Source organism: Salmo salar, chromosome 08 (genome assembly GCF_965601325.2).
Source record: "Salmo salar chromosome 08, fSalSal1, whole genome shotgun sequence".
Classification (NCBI taxonomy): Eukaryota; Metazoa; Chordata; class Actinopteri; order Salmoniformes; family Salmonidae; genus Salmo; species Salmo salar.
Window position 1 is genome coordinate 8,030,685 of NC_138298.1, and position 24,710 is coordinate 8,055,394.

General features: G+C 43.9%; 1 protein-coding gene and 1 pseudogene across 1 annotated transcript; both read right to left on the reverse strand.

Annotated features, from left to right (window-relative positions):
• Positions 1-1,023: 1,023 nt before the first annotated feature.
• On the reverse strand, positions 1,024-9,427 carry LOC123744165 (E3 ubiquitin/ISG15 ligase TRIM25-like; annotated as a pseudogene).
• A 12,457-nt stretch (positions 9,428-21,884) lies between these two features.
• On the reverse strand, positions 21,885-23,799 carry LOC106609922 (E3 ubiquitin-protein ligase TRIM21-like). Its single transcript, XM_014208963.3, has one exon. It carries the CDS (start codon positions 23,797-23,799, stop codon positions 22,168-22,170), a length of 1,632 nt encoding a protein of 543 aa, XP_014064438.1. The 3' UTR covers positions 21,885-22,167.
• Positions 23,800-24,710: the final 911 nt, after the last annotated feature.

The window sequence follows — 24,710 nt, forward strand, 5'->3', positions numbered from 1 at the left end:
AGCACATGCTACGGGTGGGTGTTGTTATCATGACCAGTGAGCTGAGATAAGGCGGAGCTTTACCTAGCAGAGACTTGTAGATGACCTGGAGCCAGTGGGTCTGGCGACGAATATGTAGCGAGGGCCAGCCGACTAGAGCATACAGGTCGCAGTGGTGGGTGGTATAAGGCCCTTTGGTAACAAAACGGATGGCACTGTGATAGACTGCATCCAATTTGCTGAGTAGAGTATTAGAAGCTATTTTGTAGATGACATCGCCAAAGTCGAGGATTGGTAGGATAGTCAGTTTTACTTGGGTAAGTTTGGCGGCGTGAGTGAAGGAGGCTTTGTTGCGAAATAGAAAGCAGATTCTAGATTTGATTTTGGATTGGAGATGTTTGATATGAGTCTGGAAGGAGAGTCTACAGTCTAGCCAGACACCTAGGTATTTGTAGTTGTCCACGTATTCTAGGTCAGAACCGTCCAGAGTAGTGATGCTAATCGGGCGGGTGCGGGCAGCGGGCAGCGGGCAGCGAATGGTTGAAAAGCACGCATTTGGTTTTGCTAGTGTTTAAGAGCAGTTGGAGGCTGTCACGGGAATTTTCGAATCCCAATGATAAAAATTAACAATCAATAAGCCTTGACCAATCCCCAAGGTTTGTAAGACACTGGGTTAAGAATAATTAGACAAGGACTCAGCTTTCTGCAAAAGGTCTGTACAGTTTATTCAGAGAACGTTCTAAAGTCAAAAATCAAGACTCAGTCCTTTTATAATACAAACACATTCTTATCTTTAGACCACTCCCTTCTTCAACAACCAGTACTTTTCCACTCACCACAAAGAACCATAAAAACATGCCACATTCTTCAAGGCTTTCACCTCCCCTCCCCCGTTGAGACCCTCTTGGGTTGAAACCCTCTAATGATTTCCTATTACCTACTATACAACTTTACTCTGTTTACATCCCTACTAAAGAATATAACATCCAAGTATTACCATACTACCAAATCTACCCACATCCTGATTTAATCTTCCCATGATTCTCAAACATTTCCCCCTATCCTACAATATCAGAGTGGAACAATTTAGTCATCACATACACATTATTCTAACAATCCAACCTTTGACTAAATGTTACACACTGATACATACATTTTGTATTAGAAAATAAAATCATACCCAATCAAACCATTACATGTATATACATCATCTACTCATCGATGGCTGTTTAATACTACTTCCAATCATAACTCTTCTGTTCAGGATTCTTATCATGATCTTCATTGAATAAACAGTCTCTAAACATTGAATATAGTCTCATGAAGTTCCGGCTCCTCAGGATTGAATGTATTACATTTACATTTACGTCATTTAGCAGACGCTCTTATCCAGAGTGACTTACAAATTGGTGCATTCACCTTATGTTTCCACGGTGTCCATCAGGTCTGGATCTGTATATTGTTCATTCCATTGATCAGACTATGGCATAGGCCCGTACCTCACCATCTGCTGAGTCACTGCATTCTCCAACGCCTTACCCACCAAACCTCGGACACAGGGAATAAAACAACAACCACATAATACCAGCATACCCATACAAACAAAAGCAGCCCCCACAATAGTAGCTACTATGGTTTTCCATTTGCCAAACATTTCATCAAATCACCCTGTCAAAGATGTATTAACCCCTGAGTTCTCAGCCCATTCTTCACTTAGTGCGGTCAACCCAGCCAAGGCTCTAGTTACAGTCCCCTCTGGTGATGTATTATTTGGAATAAAAGTACAGCAATGACCCCCCACCATTCTACAAACCCTGCCCTTCTCTGCCAATAACATATCAAGAGCCAACCTATTTTGCCAAGTCATGAGGGAGGTGGCGGATAATTGGTCAGAGATTCCCTTCACTGCATCTCTAGTCTGATTTACAAATCTTTGTTGATTATAATAGATATAGTTTATCCAATCCACATTCTTATTTATCGTGACCCACCAAAAGAAAGTAGTTGTGAACCCTTCACCTATTTGATTCAACGCCTTGTATTCATCTGGTACTCCTCTAGGGATCCCAATGGAATCCATCCATATGGGGCTACCTTCATCTAGGACCAGACTTCTCTTATTTCTTACTATTTTACTCACCACTGGCCGTTGATGACTAATCCTCACTGGTTGGACCAATAACACTGGGGCGCAAGTACCTACCCACCCTTTTGGTAACATCTGCCTTATGCGTCCTTGGTCGGAACATGCCCACCATACATCAGTTATAGGTGCTGTGAGGTTAAGAATCTTCTCCTGCACTTCCCAATCTAAGTCTGTCACATTCACTACTTTCTTACATCCATTAAAATCTCCTAAGTCCCTACCACCATTCCTGTGTCTATAACACTGATACTCTCCAGGAGTTAGAGTGAACTGAGGTGGATTGGCTGCGCTCTTTAATCTGGCCAACCCCATCCCTGTACAGTTTACCTCTTCCTGATTAGATCCTAATGTGGATGCTCATCTTGATATTTATTGAAACCAAGAAAACACCAAAATAACAAACGACGAAGAACTCACGAACAACCAAACAGTCTTGTAATGCTCACACACGCAAAACAAGAGACAATCTCCCACAAACACTAAACCAAACACATACCCAATTATAGGACTCTCAATCAGAGGCAACGAGAAAGCACCTGCCTCCAATTGAGAGTCCAACCCCCCATTAACCTAAACATAGATATACAACTAACTAGACTAAACATAGAAATACATAAACAAGGAACAGTGCCCAAAAACCCCGGAATACATAAATCAAATACCCCTCTACCAAAAACACCACCCCGAACCACATAAAACAAATACCCTCTGCCACATCCTGACCAAACTACAATAACAAATAACCCTTGTACTGGTCAGGACGTGACAGTACCCCCCCCCCCAAAGGTGCAGATCCCGGATGCACCTCATAAATAAACAAACGTCCCCCCCCCACCAAAAAAAATCCCCCTAAACTAAAGGGAGGGAAGGGAGGGTGGCTGCCGTCACCGACGGCACTTGTGCTACACCCCCCCTCCCCAACCCACCTATACAGGTGGTGGTTCAGGCTCCGGCCTACTGTCCTCCAGAATGCAGGCCATAGGCAGACTCCCCTCATTCCGGATCGTAGGCTCTTCCATTCCACACTGTCGGCAGACTCATTTGAAACACAGTTACTTATATTTAGTTCTGGATCATTAATAGACTTACTCAGTTCCGGGTTGCTGCTAGACTCCTTTGGTTCCGGGTCATAGGCAGACTCACCTGGTTCTGGGTCACAGGCAGACCCCTTCGGTTCCGGGTCACAGGCAGACCCCCTCGGTTCCGGGTCGGCGGGCCCCTCTGGCAGATCCGGGTCGGCGGGCCACTCTGGCAGATATGGCGCGGCGGGCCACTCTGGCAGATACGGCGCGGCGGGCCACTCTGGCAGATCCGGCGCGGCGGGCCACTCTGGCAGATCCGGCGCGGCGGGCCACTCTGGCAGATCCGGCGCGGCGGGCCACTCTGGCAGATCCGGCGCGGCGGGCCACTCTGGCAGATCCGGCGCGGCGGGCCACTCTGGCAGATCTGGGCAGACGGGCCACTCTGGCAGATCCGGGCAGACGGGCCACTCTGGCTGATCCGGGCAGACGGGCCACTCTGGCTGATCCGGGCAGACGGGCCACTCTGGCAGCTCCTGACTGGCGGGCGGCTCTGGCGACTCCTGACTGGCGGGCGGCTCTGGCGACTCCTGACTGGCGAGTGGCTGACGCACTAGATGCCTAATGCGTGGTGCTGGTACTGTAGGTATCAGCCTGGGAACACGCACCTCATGGCTAGTGCGGGGAGCGGGAACAGGACGAGTCGGACTGGGCTGACGCACTGGAAGCCTGATGCGTGGTGCTGGTACTGGAGGTATCAGCCTGGGATCACTCACCTCAGGGCTAGTGCGGGGAGCGGGAACAGGACGAGTCGGACTGGGCTGACGCACTGGAAGCCTGGTGCGTGGTGCTGGTACTGGACGTGCCAGACCAGGGTTTCGCTCTTCCGGGTCCGCACGAGAGACAGGAACTGGAAACACCGGGCCATGGAGGCGCACAGGCGGTCTTGATCTCACCTCCTGCACAACCCGTCCTGGCTGGATGGAACTAGTAGCCCTGTACGAGCAGGGTGCTAGTACAGGGCGAACTGGGCTGTGCAGGGGCCTGATGGTTGCCGTGCGTAGAGCGGGTGTAGGGTAGCCTGGTCCTAGGAGGCGCACCGGTGACCAAACGCGCTGCGCAGGCATCCTCCTACCAGGCTGGATGCCCACTCTAGCACGGCATCTGCGAGGGGCTGGAATAACTCGCACTGGACTGTGCGTGCGTATGGGCGAGATTGTGTGCACTTCAGCAAAACACGGCGCCCTCCACTCCATACGGTCCTCCATATAAACACGGGGAGCTGGCTTAGGGCTCACCCTTGGCCCAGCCAAACTACCTGTGTGCCCCCCCCAAAATAATTATTGGGGGTGCCTCTCGTGCTTCTCCCTCTGCGCGTACAAGGCCTCGTACATCCGCCTCTCCGCCTTGGCAGCCTCGATTTCCTCCCTTGGGCGACGGTATTCCCCAGCCTGGTGCCCAGGTCCAGCCCGTCCAGAATTTCCTCCCAGGTCCATTTCTCCCACCCATCCATCTCGAAATCCCTTTGCTCCTTAACGTCCACCTGTTGCTCCTTCCTCCGCTGCTTGGTCCATTTGTGGTGGGAGATTCTGTCACGGTTGTCGTCGGGAAAGGAGGACCAAAACGCAGCAGGAATGTGGATGCTCATCTTGATATTTATTGAAACCAAGAAAACACCAAAATAACAAACGACGAAGAACTCACGAACAACCAAACAGTCTTGTAAGGCTCACACACACAAAACAAGAGACAATCTCCCACAAACACTAAACCAAACACATACCCAATTATAGGACTCTCAATCAGAAACAACGAGAAAGCACCTGCCTCCAATTGAGAGTCCAACCCCCCATTAACCTAAACATAGATATACAACTAACTAGACTAAACATAGAAATACATAAACAAGGAACAGTGCCCAAAAACCCCGGAATACATAAATCAAATACCCCTCTACCAAAAACACCACCCCGAACCACATAAAACAAATACCCTCTGCCACGTCCTGACCAAACTACAATAACAAATAACCCTTATACTGGTCAGGACGTGACACATAGGACTATTTTACACCATTTTATAGATACACTTCTCCTGAATCGAACCACGTTGTCCAATTTCCAAAAGGCTTTACAGTGAAAGCAAAACATTAGATTATGTTAGGAGAGTACATAGACACAAATAATCACACAGCCATTTTCCAAGCAAGCATATATGTCACATAAACCCAAACAACAGCTAAATGCAGCACTAACCTTTGATGATCTTCATCAGATGACACTCCTAGGACATTATGTTATACAATACATGCATGTTTTGTTCAATCAAGTTCATATTTATATCAAAAAACAGCTTTTTACATTACCATGTGATGTTCAGAACTAGCAAACCCACTGAAAACTTCCGGTGAATTTACTAAATTACTCATGATAAACGTTGACAAAATACATAACAATTTTTTAAGAATTATAGATACAGAACTCCTTTATGCAATCGCTATGTCCGATTTTAAAATAGCTTTTCGGCGAAAGCACATTTTGCAATACTCTGAGTACATAGCTCGGCCATCACGGCTAGCTATTTTGACATCCGCCAACGTCGGGGCTCAGTAAACTCAGAATTACTATTAGAAAAATTGGATTACCTTTGCTGTTCTTCGTCAGAATGCACTCCCAGGACTTCTACTTCAACAGCAAATGTTCTTTTGGTTTGAAATAATCCATAGATATATCCAAATACCTCCGTTTTGTTCGTGCGTTCAGGTCACTATCCGAAGGGTAACGCGCGAGCGCATTTCGTGACAATTTTTTTTTCAAAATATTCCATTACCGTACTTAGAAGCATGTCAAACGCTGTTTAAAATACATTTTTATGCTATTTTTCTCGTAAAATAGCGATAATATTCCAACCGGGCACCGTTGAATTCATTCAAAGACTGAAAGAAAAAAATGGTGAGGTCTCGTGAACGCGCATCTCCAGACTCACTGTCCCCAGGCAGGCCACTGGCAAACTCTGCTCCTATACTTTGCCCAGAGACAGGAGACGCATCATTTCGCTTTCTAAAGGCTTTAGAGAGCCAATGGAAGCCTTGGAAAGTGTCACATAACAGCTCAGATGCTGTAATTTTGATAGAGATGCAACAGAAGGACTACAAATTGTCAGACAGGCCACTTCCTGCCTGGAATCTTCTCAGGTTTTTGCCTGCCATATGAGTTCTGTTATACTCACAGACACCATTCAAATAGTTTTAGAAACTTTAGAGTGTTTTCTATCCAAATCTACTAATTATATGCATATTCTAGTTTCTGGGAAAGAGTAGTAACCAGATTAAATCGGGTACGTTTTTTATCCGGCCGTGAAAATACTGCCCCCTATCCCAAACAGGTTAATGGGATATGTATTTATGTAAGAGGGGTGTTTGATTTATGTGTTCCGGGTTTTTGGGTAATGTTCTTGTTTTTTATTTCTATGGTTTTCTATGTTGTGTATTTCTTTGTTGGCCTGGTATGGCTCTCAATCAGGAACAGCTGTACATCGTTGTTTCTGATTGGGAGTCATACTTAGGTAGCCTGTTTTCACCTGTCCCTTTGTAGGAAGTTGTTGTTGTACTGCTGAGTGTTAGCCTGCAACACTGTTCGTTCGATCGTTTTCTTGTTTTGTTTGTTACGTGTTCGAATAAAGTTAAGATGAGCACTCAACCCGCTGCGCCTTGGTCCACTACGTACGACGACTGTTACACAGGTGCTCCGCTATATCACATTTGACATTGTCCGTAAGCTTGAGTTCATTTGCACACACAAAATCAGACAATGATGGAAAGACCTGTGTGTTGTCCTTGTTAATGCAGACAGAGAAGAGCTCCAACTTCATAATCATAGCCTCAATTTTGTCCCGCACATTGAATATAATTGTGGAGAATCCCTGTAATCCTAGATTCAGATCATTCAGGCCAGAAAAAACATCACGCAGATAAGCCAATCATGTAAGAAACTCGTCATCATGCAACCGGTCAGACAAGTGACAATTATGGCCAGTAAAGAAAACTTTAAGCTTGTCTCTCAATTAAAAAAACATGTCAACTTTGCCCCTTGATAACCAGCACACTTCTGTATGTTGTAAAAGCGTGACATGGTCGCTGCCCATATCATTGCATAGTGCAGAAAATACATGAGAGTTCAGGGGCCTTGCTTTAACAAAGTTAACCATTTTCACTGTCCAAAACCATCTTTCAAGCTGTCAGGCATTCTCTTGGCAGCAAGGTGTATGCTGCAGTGTACCCAAGTGGCGTTGGGAGCAACTGCTTGCATGTGCCTTACCACTCCACTATGTCTCCCTGTCATGGCTTTTGCACCATTAGTACAGATACCAACACATCTTGACCACCAAAGTCCATTTAATGTCACAAAGCTGTCCAGTACTTTAAAAATATCCTCTCCTGTTGTCCTGGTTTCCAGTGGTTTGCAGAAGAGGATGTCTTCCTTAATTGACACCCCATAAAAGTAACGGACATATACCAGGAGCTGTGCCAGGCCCGCCACGTTTGTTGACTCATCCAGCTGTAACGCATAGAATTCACTGGCTTGTATGCGAAGCAGTAATTGTTTCAAAGCATCTCCTGCCATGTCACTGATGCGTCGTGAAACAATGTTGTTTGATGAAGGCATTGTCTGTATATATTTTTTTTATTTTCTCCCAGCATTGTCCCAGCCATATCCGTAGCAGCAGCAAGAATTAAGTCTTCCACAATAGTATGGGGCTTGCCTGTCCTAGCCACTCAGTAGCTCACCATATAAGATGCTTCTAGCCCCTTCTTATTAATGGTATCTGTTGCTTTTATATATGTCTTACCACTCAAAAGTTTTCTTAATTCTCGCTCAAAAAACACCTGTGGCTTATTTTTCAAATTGGCATGTTTTGTTTCTAAATATGAGTGAAGGTTTCATTGAGTTGTGAGATAGTACTTTTGCACATATAACACACTGTGGCTGAGGAAAGGCACTACTCTCAATATAAGTGAACCCCAAACAAATGTAGAATTACTGATGCTAGCATTGGATGTGCTCGTGGAAGCAGAACAACTTGTGTCGTCGACAGGTGCAGGTGTAGTACTGCTGGTAGTAGCAGTACTATCAATAGAGCTGGTAAGTGTCTCTATGGACTCGGGCCTTACTTTTTTAACCATTTATCAATTTTTGAGCAAACGGAATGAGCAGCAGCTACGTTTGGCTACATACGGACCGTTAGTGGAATTCCCACGAGAGAGTAATGGTTAATATGATTGGATGTTAATTATTTGACTAGGCTACCTGTATTTGACATTGTGTTGTTATTTCGCTGAACACTAGATGGTTTAATTTGATTTTTGGCAGTGAAATGAAGCTACTCAGGCGAGAAAAAAACCTCACCCAAATGTATAGCCCGTTGGAAAATATAAATGGACTGTTTGAATACGTGAAGATTTTTTGTTTGTTGAAAATTGTGAATCACGTTTATATTTGACGTACCCCCGACGGCATTACACGTTACACGTACCCCAGTTTGGGAATACCTGCTCTTTAGCAGGGGTGGGCAACTCCAGTCCTCGAGGGCTTGATTTGTGTCCCACTTTTTCTCCATCCCTAGCAAACACAGCTGATTAATCAAATTGCATTCTAAACTGAAGATCATAATTACGTGATTATTGGAGTCAGGTGTGTTAGCTGGGGCTGGGGCAAAACTGCCAATCAGGCCCTCGAGGACTTGAATTGCCCACCCCTGCTCTATAGGGACAGTGTCATGAGTCTTGTGGTCTGCCTCAGTGCAGAACAGACACACACATGTCTGGTCAGTCCTACAGAACAGCTCCAGGAGTCTGTCGTGCTTCTTACAGATCCTGTCTTCCAGGTTCTCAGCAGGGTCGATCAGCTTGTGTCTCTTGAAGGCTGGGGCTTCAAGAGGTCAGACACACCAGGCAGGACTTCAGGGCCTTGTGCTTCGTCCCAGTGCAGACATCACGGTGCACTTTTCCAGGTTTGGCAGGGGACTTATCTTTACCTCTGTCTCTCATACTTTTAAAGTTATTTAGAACCTCTCTGAAGGTTGTGTTAACACAAAGCTTAGGTTGATTGGAGAATTTCTCCTTACACAGTGGACACTGACACAGATCCTGGCTATTCCAGTACTTTGTGACACAGGCCATACAGAAGTTGTGTCCACAGGAAGTGGAGACCGGCTCATTGAACACATCCAGACAGATAGAGCACAGGAACTGCTCTTCAGACAGGAGACTGCTGGAGGAAGCCATATATATATATATATATATATATATATATATATAATAGAGAGAGCAAAGTCGAAACTGTAAAGCATAGTTAAAGTTCAATGTTTTTATTTAGAAAATTGCAGCAAACCTTCAGATCAAAAGAGTAAGACTCCAGCTCCAGATTATAATCAATTAGTCAATAATACAATATATATGTTTTTTTAACGGATCATTTTCCATTTCCTGGAATGAGTCAGTTCTCGATTGTTTCAGCGACATTGTCAACACGGCATTAAGTGATATTAACAATCTTGCTTAAAGTTGTTTAACCGTACTACATACAGTATAAATTTGTCAATTTAATAAATACAGTTCAACATAGGTACTGTAGATAAAGAACAGGATATTACCATAAAATAAATGTACACAGTAATATTTCTTCACCGATCCTTGTAAATCTCTACTCACCTGTGTCTGTGTAAAAGAGTGTGGGCGTGTTCTCAGATTCTTCTCTAGTATATACCATAGTTAAAAAAAACACAGCAGACTGTGTAGCAGTTTAAGATAGATTTCCGAAGAGTTTAAGAGAGTTTATTCATGTGTACAACATACAGCATGTCTAGCAACCTTAGTTTCACATTAGCAAAGTGACAAGAACATTCTCCTCCCCACCCAGTGCTGCTCTGTGCTCTGTGCTCTGTGCTCTGTGACATAATTAACCCTTCACATGGCTGATATCTCTCTTCATTCTTGAGACATTCTTTTACCATCTAAAATCAAACAACGTTTAAGCAGGAGTTTAAACAGGGGTGTTCATTGTTTTACTGATCTAGGTAGAAGAAGTGTGAATCAGAAATGTTAAATAAAGACCTATTGCAGGTGTATGGAAGGTTTTCAGACAACAACAACAGTTAAAATTCCACATGGAATGAAAAAGTAGTGTCAGTTTTAGAAGTTTTGACCATTAATTAAGAAGCAAGAAATATCCCAGATTGTGCCTTTAAACATACTCACTTTGACTTATACCAACTACCAGACAATCCCTAAAATGTGGCAAGCCAGACAATGGGTGAAAGGAGAAAATGTCTTTACTGCTTGTAGGAAAATGCCTGTGCTGGCTGTATGTTGAAAGCCTGCATCTGCTCCTTGTGGTGCCTGAAGAAGTGTCTAATGAAATGCAGGTCCTACAAATATTGAAGATGTCTTATGTTAAAGGCAATGCATGATCGTAACTGACAATCTCTAAAATGTGGCAACATTGGGTCATTACTGCTTACTAAGTTTGTCTCTTTCATATATTTCTTGGAGTTAAAAAAAAAAAAATGTGCAGGACATCACAAAACATGCCACTTGGTGGCAGACAACCCACACGGCATCCATAAACACCAACAGATAAAACAACACCGACAAACAATTGACAACAAAAACAAAGAGCAATAATAGTAATACAGTTTTGGTCCTTTACAATATCAACATTGTGATCTAAAATACAATCAAATGGGTGCATCGTTCCGGACCTGTATAGGCCAGTAAATCCCTAAATTGTGGCAGCATTGGGTCATTACTCAATTAAATAAAGGTGAAATAAATACAAATAATTTACAAAATTACTGCTTATTGAGTTTGTATTACTGTTTCCATAGAAAAAGGGATGTCTAAGCCACAAATTCCCCCTTTGCGGTGCACATTACCATCATCAGTTAACATGCTGTTGAGGCATCACAGAGAATGTTCAAATGTAATGTGCTTTAGGTGAAAGATACATATTTCACACACTGTGCATGTCTAGAGTAAGCAGGTGTCCCTCCTCCCATTGGTCTAAGTAGGCCTACTGTAACCTGGCAACAGATGAAACCTGAGCTGTGCTACCTGAGAAACCAAAGCCACACAAAGCGGATGCGTTGTCTAAGCCACATTCTCATACTACCTCCCTCTTAAAAGACAACCATCAGGAGCTACATCCAACGTTGCCAGAATGTGCTAACTTTGCTTGTGTCAACTACATTCTCTCTGGAGGGGAGAAGATGCCATCTCATGTGATGCTGTCATACCAGTGGGACGATCATCCCTAAGAAGACGGACTGCCAGTGTGGATGGATATTGAAGGAGGGGTGACAGGGAACATCAATGACGTGTAAATACTGCCCTTTGGATCAATCAATAATATATAATGCAGTCAGTCGTAAGTGATATTGTCCAAAAATGTGTGTAAAATGCAATCGGTGCATATTCGGCTCAATCAAACACTCAAAGTATTGTTTTAGAAAACAAATATGTGAACCCAGGAACCCTGTTCTGAATGAGTCTGACTATTTCCAACTCCTCTTTTCCTCTACCCTTTAATGGACATCGGGAATACATCTCTGCTGGCCTGACCCCATCCGGTTGTCTATGCTGCGTCTGGCCCGATTCCGCCTGGGAACCGTGGCCAAAGGCTCCTTCATCATCACCCTGGTGGAGACCCCTCGCCTCATCCTAACCCACATCCACAACCAGCTCAAAGGAAAAGTAGGTCATTTATCACCTTCACCTATTCTACCTGTCTAAAATCTGAGAATAAGTGGAGAGAATATGAGGCTACCTTGTGGGCTTACCCAGTATCGAAGGCTTGGCTTGACAATCTCTGAATGTCATTAAACTTCTTGGTGTTTTGTAACAGATGTCTCTTTCCATTCATCAAATTGGCCACTGCACAGTTTGGATTCATTGATTGCTTTTATTTGTCTGTAAAAAAAACCAAATACACCCCCAAAAAATGTAAGTGACAGGGATTGCACAATAAAGTTAGAGACGTATTTCCATTATGGTCCCTATTTTTTTACATAAATACATACATAATTAGAATGATTCATTACAGACAAATTACAGAGATAGAGACGGAAAAGGCTCAACCTCCAGATGAGTATGAAGGGGGAGTTTAAGTCAAATCAAATCCCATTTTATTTGTCACATCCACATGTTCAGCAGATGTTATTGCGGGTGTAGAGAAATGCTTGTGTTTCTAGCTCCAACACTGGAGTAATACCTAACAATTCACAACAATACACACAAGACATACAACCTAAAAGTAAAAGAATGGAATTAAGGAAAATATAAATATTAGGATGAGCAATGTCAGAGTAGCATATACTAAATACCGTTGAATAGAATACAGTATATACACATGAGATGAGTAAAGCAAAAATATGTAAACATAAGTGACTAGTGCTCCGTTATTAAAGTGGTCAGTGATTTCAAGTCTATGTATATGGTGCAGCAACCACTAAGGTGCAGGGTTACATAACTGGGTGGAAGTCGCCAAGTGATGGCTATTTAGCAGTCTGATGGCTTTGAGATAGAAGCTGTTTTTCAAACTCTCGGTCCCAGCTTTGATGCACCTGTACTGACCTCGCCTTCTGGATGATAGCGGAGTGAACAGGCAGTGGGTCAGGTGGTTGTTGTCCTTGATGATCTTTTTGGTCTTCCTGTGACATCGGGTGCTGTAGGTGTCCTGGAGGGCAGGTAGTTTGCCCTCGGTGATGCGTTCTTATTAGCTTGTTTGGCTGGTAGCTTATTCTTTAGATGTTTTGGGCTGCTGGTGAACCATGATGTGCAAACAAAATCAAAGTGACACTAGACTAGTGCACTTGCCAGAGTCTTTAGGGTGTCTGTAGCTAGGTTTGCATCCAATTGGTGGCAGATTTTCATGTGAATATTCAAAAAATCGTCAAAAACAATTGGCGCCATACAACATGAATTTACCTGACATTTGAGAAATGTAATGGACATCCATATGCATTCAGATGCAACATGGCGCAGCCAGCGCCAACAATAAATGAGGAAAGTTGGCTAAATAAGCCACATTTCCGTGTCCTTATAACCAGCCTATAACAAATTACAAAAACACTATTTATTGTGTTTCGATGTGTAGCGTATGCAAAACTTTATAGCCTATTTTTGGGGAGGTTTTAGCCTAATTTCCTAAAACAATACTTGTAACAATAGTCCACCTCACGGTTCAGCTTTCAGAGATTTGAGTGTTGGGCCAGTAACCAAAACGTTGCTGGATCGAATCCCCGAGCTGACGAGGTAAAAATCTGTAATTCTGAGGCACGATGCGGGAGCGCAAATCAATAGCCGAAAAGCTCAAAAGTTCCATTACCGTTTGTAGAAACATGTCAAACGATGTTTACAATCAATCCTTAGGGTGTTTTTAACATAAATAATTGATATTATTCCAACCAGACAATAGCGAATTCATTACAGAAGAAAAATAAAAAATGCTAGCCATGAGTGAATGCGCATGAAGTAACTACATGACCTCAGACAGTCCACTGCTTGAACCGGCTGTTATTCCCTCAAAATTCACCATAGAAGCCTCAAACAACTTTCTAAAGACTGTTGACATCTAGTGGAAGCCTTAGGAAGTGCAAAATGACCCCACAGACATTGTAGTTTCAATAGACAATGGTTTGAAAGACTACAAGTCTCAGACTTCCCACTTCCTGGTTGGATTTTTCTCAGGTTTTTGCCTGCCATATGAGTTCTGTTATACTCACAGACATCATTCAAAACAGTTTTAGAAACGTCAGAGTGTTTTCTGTCCAAATCTACTAATAATATGCATATTCTCATTTCTGGGCCCGAGCAGTAGGCAGTTTAATTTGGGTACGTTTTTCATCAGGCCGTGAAAATTTTGTTCCGGAACTCCAATTTGAGCAGCAGCAGCTGAAAAAATGAGCTCCTACAAATATTGAAATTTACATGGTTTTTAGAGTGAAGTACATCGGAAAAAGCAAAAGAAAACTGCAAGACTGAATAGGAGAAAAAACAAGCAACAAACAAAGAAGATAGGCTTTTGAAAAATAACTATTTTTCATAAAATTGTAGTTATCTTAGCTAGCTGAATTGTTTACCAGTTGCTAAGCAGTTGCTAGGGACTCTTTTGGAAGAAGCTAGCTAGCTAACGAAGAACAACAAAGAATATCTAGTTAACAGAAGAAAAGAAAGAGAAAATCAGGACAGAAGAAAAAGGATATCAAAGTGAAACAGTTCTCTAAAGACACAAGAGACAATAATACAAGAAACAACACTTCTGTAGCTTGTCAACTATGTGTCTGTCTATCCCTGTTCTCTCCTCTCTGCACAGGCCATACAAACGCTTCACACCGCGTGGCCGCTGCCACTCTAACCTGGTGGTCCCAGCACGCACGACTCACGTGGAGTTCCAGGTCTCCGGCAGCCTCTGGAACTGCCGGTCTGCAGCCAACAAGGCTGAGTTCATCTCAGCCTATGCTACCCTCCAGTCCCTAGACTTCCTGGCGCTGACGGAATCATGGATTACCACAGATAACACTGCTACTCCTACTGCTCTCTCTTCGTCTGCCCACGTGTTCTCGCATACCCCTAGAGCATCGAGCCAGCGGGGTGGTGGCAATGGAATCCTCATCTCTCCCAAGTGGACATTCTCTCTTTCTCCCCTGACCCATCTGTCTATCTCCTCATTTGAATTCCATGCTGTCACAGTTACCAGCCCTTTCAAGCTTAACCTCTATGGGCTAGGTGGGACGCTTGCGTCCCACCTACGTAACAGCCACTGCCAGCCTGTGGCGCGATTTTCAAAACCTTAAAAATCCTATTACTTCAATTTCTCAATCATATGACTATTTTACAGCCATTTAAAGACAAGACTCTCGTTAATCTAACCACACTGTCCGATTTCAAAAAGGCTTTACAACGAAAGCAAAACATTAGATTATGTCAGCAGAGTACCAAGCCAGAAATAATCAGACACCCATTTTTCAAGCCAGCATATAATGTCACCAAAACCCAGAAGACAGCTAAATGCAGCACTCACCTTTGATGATCTTCATCAGATGACAACCCTAGGACATTATGTTATACAATACATGCATGTTTTGTTCAATCAAGTTCATATTTATATCAAAAACCAGCTTTTTACATTAGCATGTGACTTTCAGAACTAGCATACCCCCCGCAAACTTCCGGGGAATTCGCTAACATTTTACTAAATTACTCACGATAAACGTTCACAAAAAGCATAACAATTATTTTAAGAATTATAGATACAGACCTCCTCTATGCACTCGATATGTCCGATTTTAAAATAGCTTTTTGGTGAAAGCACATTTTGCAATATTCTCAGTACATAGCCCAGGCATCACGGGCTCGCTATTTAGACACCCGGCAAGTTTAGCACTCACCATAATCATATTTACTATTATAAAAGTTTGATTACCTTTTGTTGTCTTCATCAGAAAAAACACCCAGGACTGCTACTTCAATAACAAATGTTGGTTTGGTCCAAAATAATCCATCGTTATATCCGAATAGCGGCGTTTTGTTCGTGCGTTCCAGACACTATCCGAAATAGTAAAGAAATGTCGCGCGCATGGCGCAATTCGTGACAATAAAATTCTAAATATTCCATTACCGTACTTCGAAGCATGTCAACCGCTGTTTAAAATCAATTTTTATGACACTTTTCTCGTAGAAAAGCGATAATATTCCGACAGGGAATCTCCTTTTCGGCAAACAGATGAAAAAATCCCAAAGGCGGGGGCGGTCGGGGTCACGCGCATAAGGCCAGTGTCCCTTGATCGGCCACTTGAGAAAGGCGATAATGTGTTTCAGCCTGGGGCTGGAATGACGACATTCTGTTTTTTCCCGGGCTCTGAGCGCCTATGGACGACGTGGGAAGTGTCACGTTAGAGCAGAGATCCTTAGTAAATGATAGAGATGGAAAAGAAGTTCAAGAAATGGTCAGACAGGCCACTTCCTGTAAAGGAATCTCTCAGGTTTTGACCTGCCATTTGAGTTCTGTTATACTCACAAACACCATTCAAACAGTTTTAGAAAATTTAGGGTGTTTTCTATCCATATGTAATAAGTATATGCATATTCTAGTTACTGGGTAGGAGTGGTAACCAGATTAAATCGGGTATGTTTTTTATCCAGCCGTGTCAATACTGCCCCCTAGCCCTAACAGGTTAACATCCTTATCATTTATCGCCCACCAGGTTCCCTTGGAGAGTTCATCAATGAGCTTGACGCCTTGATAAGTTCCTTTCCTGAGGATGGCTCACCTCTCACAGGTCTGGGTGACTTTAATCTCCCCACGTCTACCTTTGACTCATTCCTCTCTGCCTCCTTCTTTCCACTCCTCTCCTCTTTGACCTCACCCTCTCACCTTCCCCCCCCTACTCACAAGGCAGGCAATACGCTTGACCTCATCTTTACTAGATGCTGTTCTTCCACTAATCTCATTGCAACTCCCCTCCAAATCTCCGACCACTACCTTGTATCCTTTTCCCTCTTGCTCTCATCCAACACTTCTCACTCTGCCCCTACTCGGATGGTATTGCGCCGTCCCAACCTTCGCTCTCTCTCTCCCGCTACTCTCTCCTCTTCCATCCTATCATCTCTTCCCTCTGCTCAAACCTTCTCCAACCTATCTCCTGATTCTGCCTCCTCAACCCTCCTCTCCTCCCTTTCTGCATCCTTTGATTTTCTCTGTCCCCTATCCTCCAGGCCGGCTCGGTCCTCCCCTCCTGCTCCGTCGCTCGACGACTCACTACGAGCTCACAGAACAGGGCTCCGGGCAGCCGAGCGGAAATGGAGGAAAACTCGCCTCCCCGCGGACCTGGCATCCTTTCACTCCCTCCTCTCTACATTCTCCTCTTCTGTCTCTGCTGCTAAAGCCACTTTCTACCACTCTAAATTCCAAGCATCTGCCTCTAACCCTAGGAAGCTCTTTGCTACCTTCTCCTCCCTCCTGAATCCTCCTCCCCCTCCCCCCCCCTCCTCCCTCTCTGCGGATGACTTCGTCAACCATTTTGAAAAGAAGGTTGACGATATCCGATCCTCGTTTGCTAAGTCAAACGACACCGCTGGTCCTGCTCACACTGCCCTACCCTGTGCTTTGACCTCTTTCTCCCCTCTCTCTCCAGATGAAATCTTGCGTCTTGTGACGGCCGGCCGCCCAACAACCTGCCCACTTGACCCTATCCCCTCCTCTCTTCTCCAGACCATTACCGGAGACCTTCTCCCCTTCCTCACCTTGCTCATCAACTCATCCTTGACCGCTGGCTACGTCCCTTCCGTCTTCAAGAGAGCGAGAGTTGCACCCCTTCTGAAAAAACCTACACTCGATCCCTCCGATGTCAACAACTACAGACCAGTATCCCTTCTTTCTTTTCTCTCCAAAACTTTTGAACGTGCCGTCCTTGGCCAGCTCTCCTGCTATCTCTCTCAGAATGACCTTCTTGATCCTAATCAGTCAGGTTTCAAGACTGGGCATTCAACTGAGACTGCTCTTCTCTGTGTCACGGAGGCTCTCCGCACTGCTAAAGCTAACTCTCTCTCCTCTGCTCTCATCCTTGTAGACCTATCTGCTGCCTTTGATACTGTGAACCATCAGATCCTCCTCTCCACCCTCTCCGAGTTGGGCATCTCCGGCGCGGCCCACGCTTGGATTGCGTCCTACCTGACAGGTCGCTCCTACCAGATGGCGTGGCGAGAATCTGTCTCCGCACCATGCGCTCTCACCACTGGTGTCCCCCAGGGCTCTGTTCTAGGCCCTCTCCTATTCTCGCTATACACCAAGTCACTTGGCTCTGTCATATCTTCACATGGTCTCTCCTATCATTGCTATGCAGACGACACACAATTAATCTTCTCCTTTCCCCCTTCTGATAACCAGGCGGCGAATCGCATCTCTGCATGTCTGTCAGACATATCAGTCTGGATGACAGATCACCAGCTCAAGCTAAACCTCGGCAAGACGGAGCTGCTCTTCCTCCCGGGGAAGGACTGCCCGTTCCATGATCTCGCCATCACGGTTGACAACTCCCTTGTGTCCTCCTCCCAGAGTGCTAAGAACCTTGGCGTGATCCTGGACAACACCCTGTCATTCTCCACTAACATCAAGGCGGTGACCCGATCCTGTAGGTTCATGCTCTACAACATTCGCAGAGTACGACCCTGCCTCACACAGGAAGCGGCGCAGGTCCTAATCCAGGCACTTGTCATCTCCCGTCTGGATTACTGCAACTCGCTGTTGGCTGGGCTCCCTGCCTGTGCCATTAAACCCCTACAACTCATCCAGAACGCCGCAGCCCGTCTGGTGTTCAACCTTCCCAAGTTCTCTCACGTCACCCCGCTCCTCCGCTTTCTCCACTGGCTTCCAGTTGAAGCTCGCATCCGCTACAAGACCATGGTGATTGCCTACGGAGCTGTGAAGGGAACGGCACCTCCATACCTTCAGGCTCTGATCAGGCCCTACACCCAAACAAGGGCACTGCGTTCATCCACCTCTGGCCTGCTGGCCCCCCTACCTCTGAGGAAGCACAGTTCCCGCTCAGCCCAGTCAAAACTGTTCGCTGCTCTGGCACCCCAATGGTGGAACAAGCTCCCTCACGACGCCAGGACAGCGGAGTCAGTCACCACCTTCCGGAGACACCTGAAACCCCACCTCTTTAAGGAATACCTAGGATAGGATAAAGTAATCCTTCTAACCCCCCCCCCCCCCCCTTAAAAGATTTAGATGCACTATTGTAAAGTGGTTGTTCCACTGGATATCATAAGGTGAATGCACCAATTTGTAAGTCGCTCTGGATAAGAGCGTCTGCTAAATGACTTAAATGTAAATGTAAATGTAAAATACTGCCCCCTATACCTTAACAGGTTTAACCCACTGTTCCCTGGTCGCCGATGACGTGGATGTCAATTAAGGCAGCCCCCTGCACTTCTCTGATTCAGAGGTGTTGGGTTAAATGCGGAAGATACATTTCAGTTGAATGGTATCCCCCTTTCCCTTTCCTCTATGCAGCGACTGGCCCGCTTCCACCTGGGCACTGTGGCCATCCTCATCTACACCCACAACCAGGTAAAAGGCTAAGGATGTGCCATATCATTAGATTGTCTTTGAGAGAGAATAAGAGGTTAAGAGAGAAAAATAGTATAACTTTCTGTCAAAGGTCAGCATTAGACATAAATTATGTTAAATTAAAGCAACATAACTTGTATTAGGTTCAAGTTCATTTGAGTTGAATGAAGTGAATATTGGCTTAGCAACCGCGTGACGCAGCGTGACAAAGTGAACATGAATGTTCAAGAATCCCAAATTGCATTATGCATTTCCTCCTTCTTTCTAGAGTAGCTTTGATGGCAGTTGGGTTTTTAATGCCAATGTTATCTCACAAATGTGAGGATGTTTGAGGTGGAAAAACCAAAAATTAAGAAGTCTCATTTTTTCAACATTTTATTGGCGACGATGTCTGGTATGCATGTAAACAAGTCTGAGGCATTACCACCCCGTGTTAGAGGCCAAGTGGGCATGACTGGACATGATTGAAATCATACTCAACCCTCAAATATCCAAGGAACATCATACATTTCACAGAATCTCGCAAATCTCTGTTTTGAAAGGTACTGACTTTATGACAAATTATCCTATTTACCCTAATTGACTATTTTGGAATAATAATAAATGCCAGCTCCCTTTTGAGGGATAGTTTTCCTTCTGTCAAAGAAGGTCAGCATTATGGGTAGGTGAAAAGCTATGATCCCTTATTGATATCACTTATTAAATCCACTTCATCAATGTGGATGCAGGGGAGGAGACAAGTTAAAGAAGGATTTTTAAGCCTTGAGACAGTTGAGACATGGATTGTGTATATGTGCCATTCAGTGGGTGAATGCACAAGACACAAGATTGAAGTGCCTTTAAGTGGTGTATGGTAGTAGGTGCGTGGTGCACCGGTTTGAATGTGTTAAGAACTGCAATGCTGCAGGGCCTTTCACGCTTATCAAGAATGGTTACCACCCAAAGGACATCCAGCCAACTTGACACAATTGTGGGAAGCATTGGAGTCAACATATTTTGTGCACTCAGTATATTAAGATGTACAGAAAGGTTTTAATTTTAATTTCATTATAATATTTCAGAGGAGATCCGTGGCAACACAATCTCACACTCAATTCGTGCAAATCTGTACAAAAAGTAATTCAGCAGATTTTGTGCGTTTTAGTTTGACTTAATTCGTGTGGAAATATATTGTGTTGTCCGACTTCATTCGTAGGAAAATACACACATTTTTGTGTTACTTCAATCATAGGAAAGTAAAAAAAAAAATGTGGGGGGGGGACTTCGGAACAATCTTTTAAAAGTTATTGGAGCAATGCATTTTGGGCAATGGTGTTCTACACTGCCTTTTTTGTGTTCCACATTTATTTATATGAAAAACAAATGTGTTAACAACCCAGTATTGTTAATTAACCAGGTTATCACCGAAATACTTATAATATAATAGTATCCTTACGTTTTATAAAATGTTTAATTAATGCCAATGCTGTTTTCTATGCTTGTTTTCGCTTAATACCTTTGTATGCTGGTGTCACGACTTCCGCTGAAGTCGGTCCCTCTCCTTGTTCGGGCGGCGTTTGGCGGTCAACATCACCGGTCTTCTAGCCATCGCCGATCCACTTTTCATTTTCCATTTGTTTTGTCTTGTCTTCCCACACACCTAGTTTCAATTTCATCATTACATGTTGTGCATTTAACCCTCTGTTCCCCCCATGTCCTTGTCTGGAATTGTTTACTGTAAGTGCTTGTGCACGTTATGCTGGTGTGCAACGGGTTTTGTACCTATTGTATTGTTTATTCTGTTTACGGTGATTTTATTATTAAAATACGCTGTTGTAACTCAGTTTGATTCTGCCACCCCTGTGCTTCACAGTTTGGATGGTGTTCTTCGGCTTGCAAGCCTCCCCCTTTTTCCTCCAAACATAGCAATGGTCATTATGGCCAAACAGTTCTATTTTTGTTTCATCAGACCAGAGGACATTTCTCCAAGAAGTACAATCTTTGTCCCTATGTGCTGTTGCAAACCGTAGTCTGGCTTTTTTATGGCAGTTTTGGAGCAGTGGCTTCTTCCTTGCTGAGCGGCCTTTCAGGTTATGTCGATATAGGACACGTTTTACTGTGGATACAGATACTTCTGTACCAGTTTCCTGCAGCATCTTCACAAGGTCCTTTGCTGTTGTTCTGGGATTGATTTGCACTTTTCGCACCAAAGTACGTTCATCTCTAGGAGACAGAACGCGTCTCCTTCCTGAGCGGTATGACGACTGCGTGGTCCCATGGTGTTTATACTTGAGTACTATTGTTTGTACAGATGAACGTGGTACCTTCAGGCGTTTGGAAAATTATGTTATGGCTTTAGAAGCTTCTGATAGACTAATTGACATAATTTGAGTCAATTGGAGGTGTACCTGTAGATGTATTTCAAGGCCTACCTTCAAACTCAGTGCCTCTTTGCTTAACATCATGGGAAAATCAAAAGATATCAGCCAAAACCTCAGAAGAAAAAAAAATTGAACTCCACAAGTCTGGTTCATCCTTGGGAGCAATTTCCAAACGCCTGAAGAAAATAAAATGTGGTCCTAGAGTGTGCAAAGCTGTCATCAAGGCAAAGGGTGGCTACTTTGAAGAATCTAAAATATATTTTGATTTGTTTAACACTTTTTTGTTTACTACTATTTCTTATTTCATAGTTTTGATGTCTTCACTATTATTCTACAATGAAAAAAAAATGTAAAAAGAAACAAAACCCTTGAATGAGTAGGTGTCCAAACATTTGACTGGTACTGTACATGTATTTGGTTTTTTTTAATATGTTGAACCAACTACACCTTTATGTTAATTTCAGTTGATAGTCTTTTCAGCAAATAAAAACATTTATTATCTATGTTAAGATGAAAATGTCCCTCCATTGTTGAAATTAGTGTGTGTGAATGACAGGAGAGATGATGAGTGGGGCTGAGTTTTTACCACCAGCATTCATACAGGGGCTGAAGAATGGATAGAGCTTGTCTGTAAAGTTGCAGCCAGTGAAAGAGTAGATATGAGACCTGGTCTCCACATCATAAAAGGAGACCTGACCCTCCTCATAATCAACAAACACCCCCACCTTCTGGGGCTTCTCTCTCAAGGAAAGGAAGACAGGGGGGAAGGTACAGGCTTTGTAACTATTCCCATCCCTTAGAGACACAGTCCAGAGTCTATATGCAGAGCTAGATGAGATATTAACCTTCCTGTCTTTGGGCTGTCTGGCCACACCTACATCCCAGTCAGTTTTCCGCTTAACCGTCACCTCATAGTAAAATCTCCCTGAGGAAAAGCCATCCTTTCCAAGGACAATGGGATACTGATAAAACCTTTTTGAGTTGGGAGGAAGATTCTGTGGTGTGTCTCCACATCTTACTTGTTTTCCATCTTCAGACATGATGAGATATAGATGTGCTGTATCAGGGTCCAGAGTCACATCCACTGCATACTGCTGAATCCTCTTCAGTTTGACTTCAGGCAGCTTCTCCATCTCTTTATTCAGTATCTCCTCCAGCTGAGACACAGCTCTCCTCACAGTCCCCACACAGAGATCACTGTGAACACTAATCTCAGACCAGTCCTTGGTGGGTGGAGGTTTGCACACTAGGGATAGGAAGCTCTGGAGAAGTTGGAGGTGGTCCTCAGTGTGTGAGAGCTGCTTCAGCTCAGTGCGTCTCCTCTTTAGCTCAGTGATTTCCTGCTCCAGTTCTTTAATGAGCCCTTCAGCCTGCCTCTCTACTGCTTTCTGCTTCTCCTCAACTACCTCAATTAGCTCTGCCTGGCTTTTCTCAATGGAGCGCACCAGAGCAGTGAAAACCTGCACGCTGTCTGCGATCTCTCTCTCTGCATCTCTCTTGCTGAGATCTACTGAGAATTTGATATCTTTAACCTTCTTCAGTCGCCCCTGGATAATCCGCTGCACTTCTACCTCAGTTTTCCCCAGCTGAACCATCCTCTCTCCACACTCTTCCTCTATAGGAACAGTGTCATGAGTCTTGTGGTCTGCCTCAGTGCAGAACTGACACACACAGAGCTGGTCAGTCCTACAGAACAGCTCCAGGAGTCTGTCATGCTTCTTACACATCCTGTCTTCTAGGTTCACCACAGGCTCGATCAGTTTGTGTCTCTTTAAGGGTGAGGCTATCTGATGAGGCTCAAGGTGAGTCTCACAGTAAGACGTCTGACACACCAGGCAGGACTTCAGGGCTTTGTGCTTCATCCCAGTACAGACGTCACAGGGAACTATTTCCGGTTTGGAAGGGGACCCATCTCTACGTCTGTCTCTCGTCTTTTTAAAATTCTCTACAACTTCTCTGAAGGTCGTGTTGATATGAAGCTTAGGTCGTCTCGAGAATTTCTCCTGACACAGTGGACAGTGACACATGTTCTTGCCATTCCAGTACTTTGTGACACAGGTCATGCAGAAGTTGTGTCCACATGAAGTGGAGACTGGCTCAGTGAACACATCCAAACAGATAGAGCACAGGAACTGCTCTTCAGACAGGAGACTGCTGGAGGAAGCCATATCTAGAAAGAAGGCAGAACTATAAATTATTTCCTGGAATGAGTCAGCTCTCGATTGTTTCAGTGCTATTGTCAACACGGCATTTAGAGACACTAAGCCACATTGATTAAAGTTGTTTAACCATACAACCAGGGTTGGGTAGGTTACTTTCTAAATGTAATCCGTTACAGTTAATAGTTACCTGTCCGAAATTGTAATCAGTTACATAACTTTTGGATTACCCCAAATCAGTAACGGTATCTGATTGCATTCCGTTACTTTTAGATTACTTTCCCCATTTTAAGCGGCATTAGAAGAAAACAAAAATGTATGTTACCAATTGAACGACATCTATTGCAGGACAAATCAATGTTCAAATTTACATAGCTGGCAATATATGGATGTTACATTTACATTATGGGTTGGTTATGTAGGCTTCTTCTAACCCATTGCTTTCAACTACATATAATAATACTATTAAATTATATCTTTACAATTAAAAACCAAAGTCTATCAGAATTCCAGTCATTCCAATAAATGTTATACCCCTTGATCGTCAGGAATAGGACTTGTAGAGATTAGCCAAATTGTTTTACCTGAGCATGACCCCAAAACGAAGGACTTATTAGCCAGCCCTACTTTGTTGTTTATGATTTTGTTGTCATGGAGGACTGATTGGGCTCATTGATTCGAGTTGGGGAAAAAAATGCTGCGCTCATGGAATGGCATGCTTTGAGCACTACTGAAAGGTGCTATTTACATGTGAAAAACAAATGCCATATGCTGCATTTGCTATAGGCCTATTGTTTACCTTTTTGTTGGTGACACTTTGATATCTAGATACTATGCAGCTGTTTAAAGGGAAAATCCAGAGATGAAACAATAACGAAACGTTCTGCCCGACTCTGTTTTGGTAAAAAGCTGAGGGATGG

Coding starts and splice junctions, on each gene's coding strand:
- LOC106609922 (XM_014208963.3), bottom strand. CDS start 23,799: ATGGCTTCCTCCAGCAGTCTCCTGTCTGAAGAGCAGTTCCTGTGCTCT.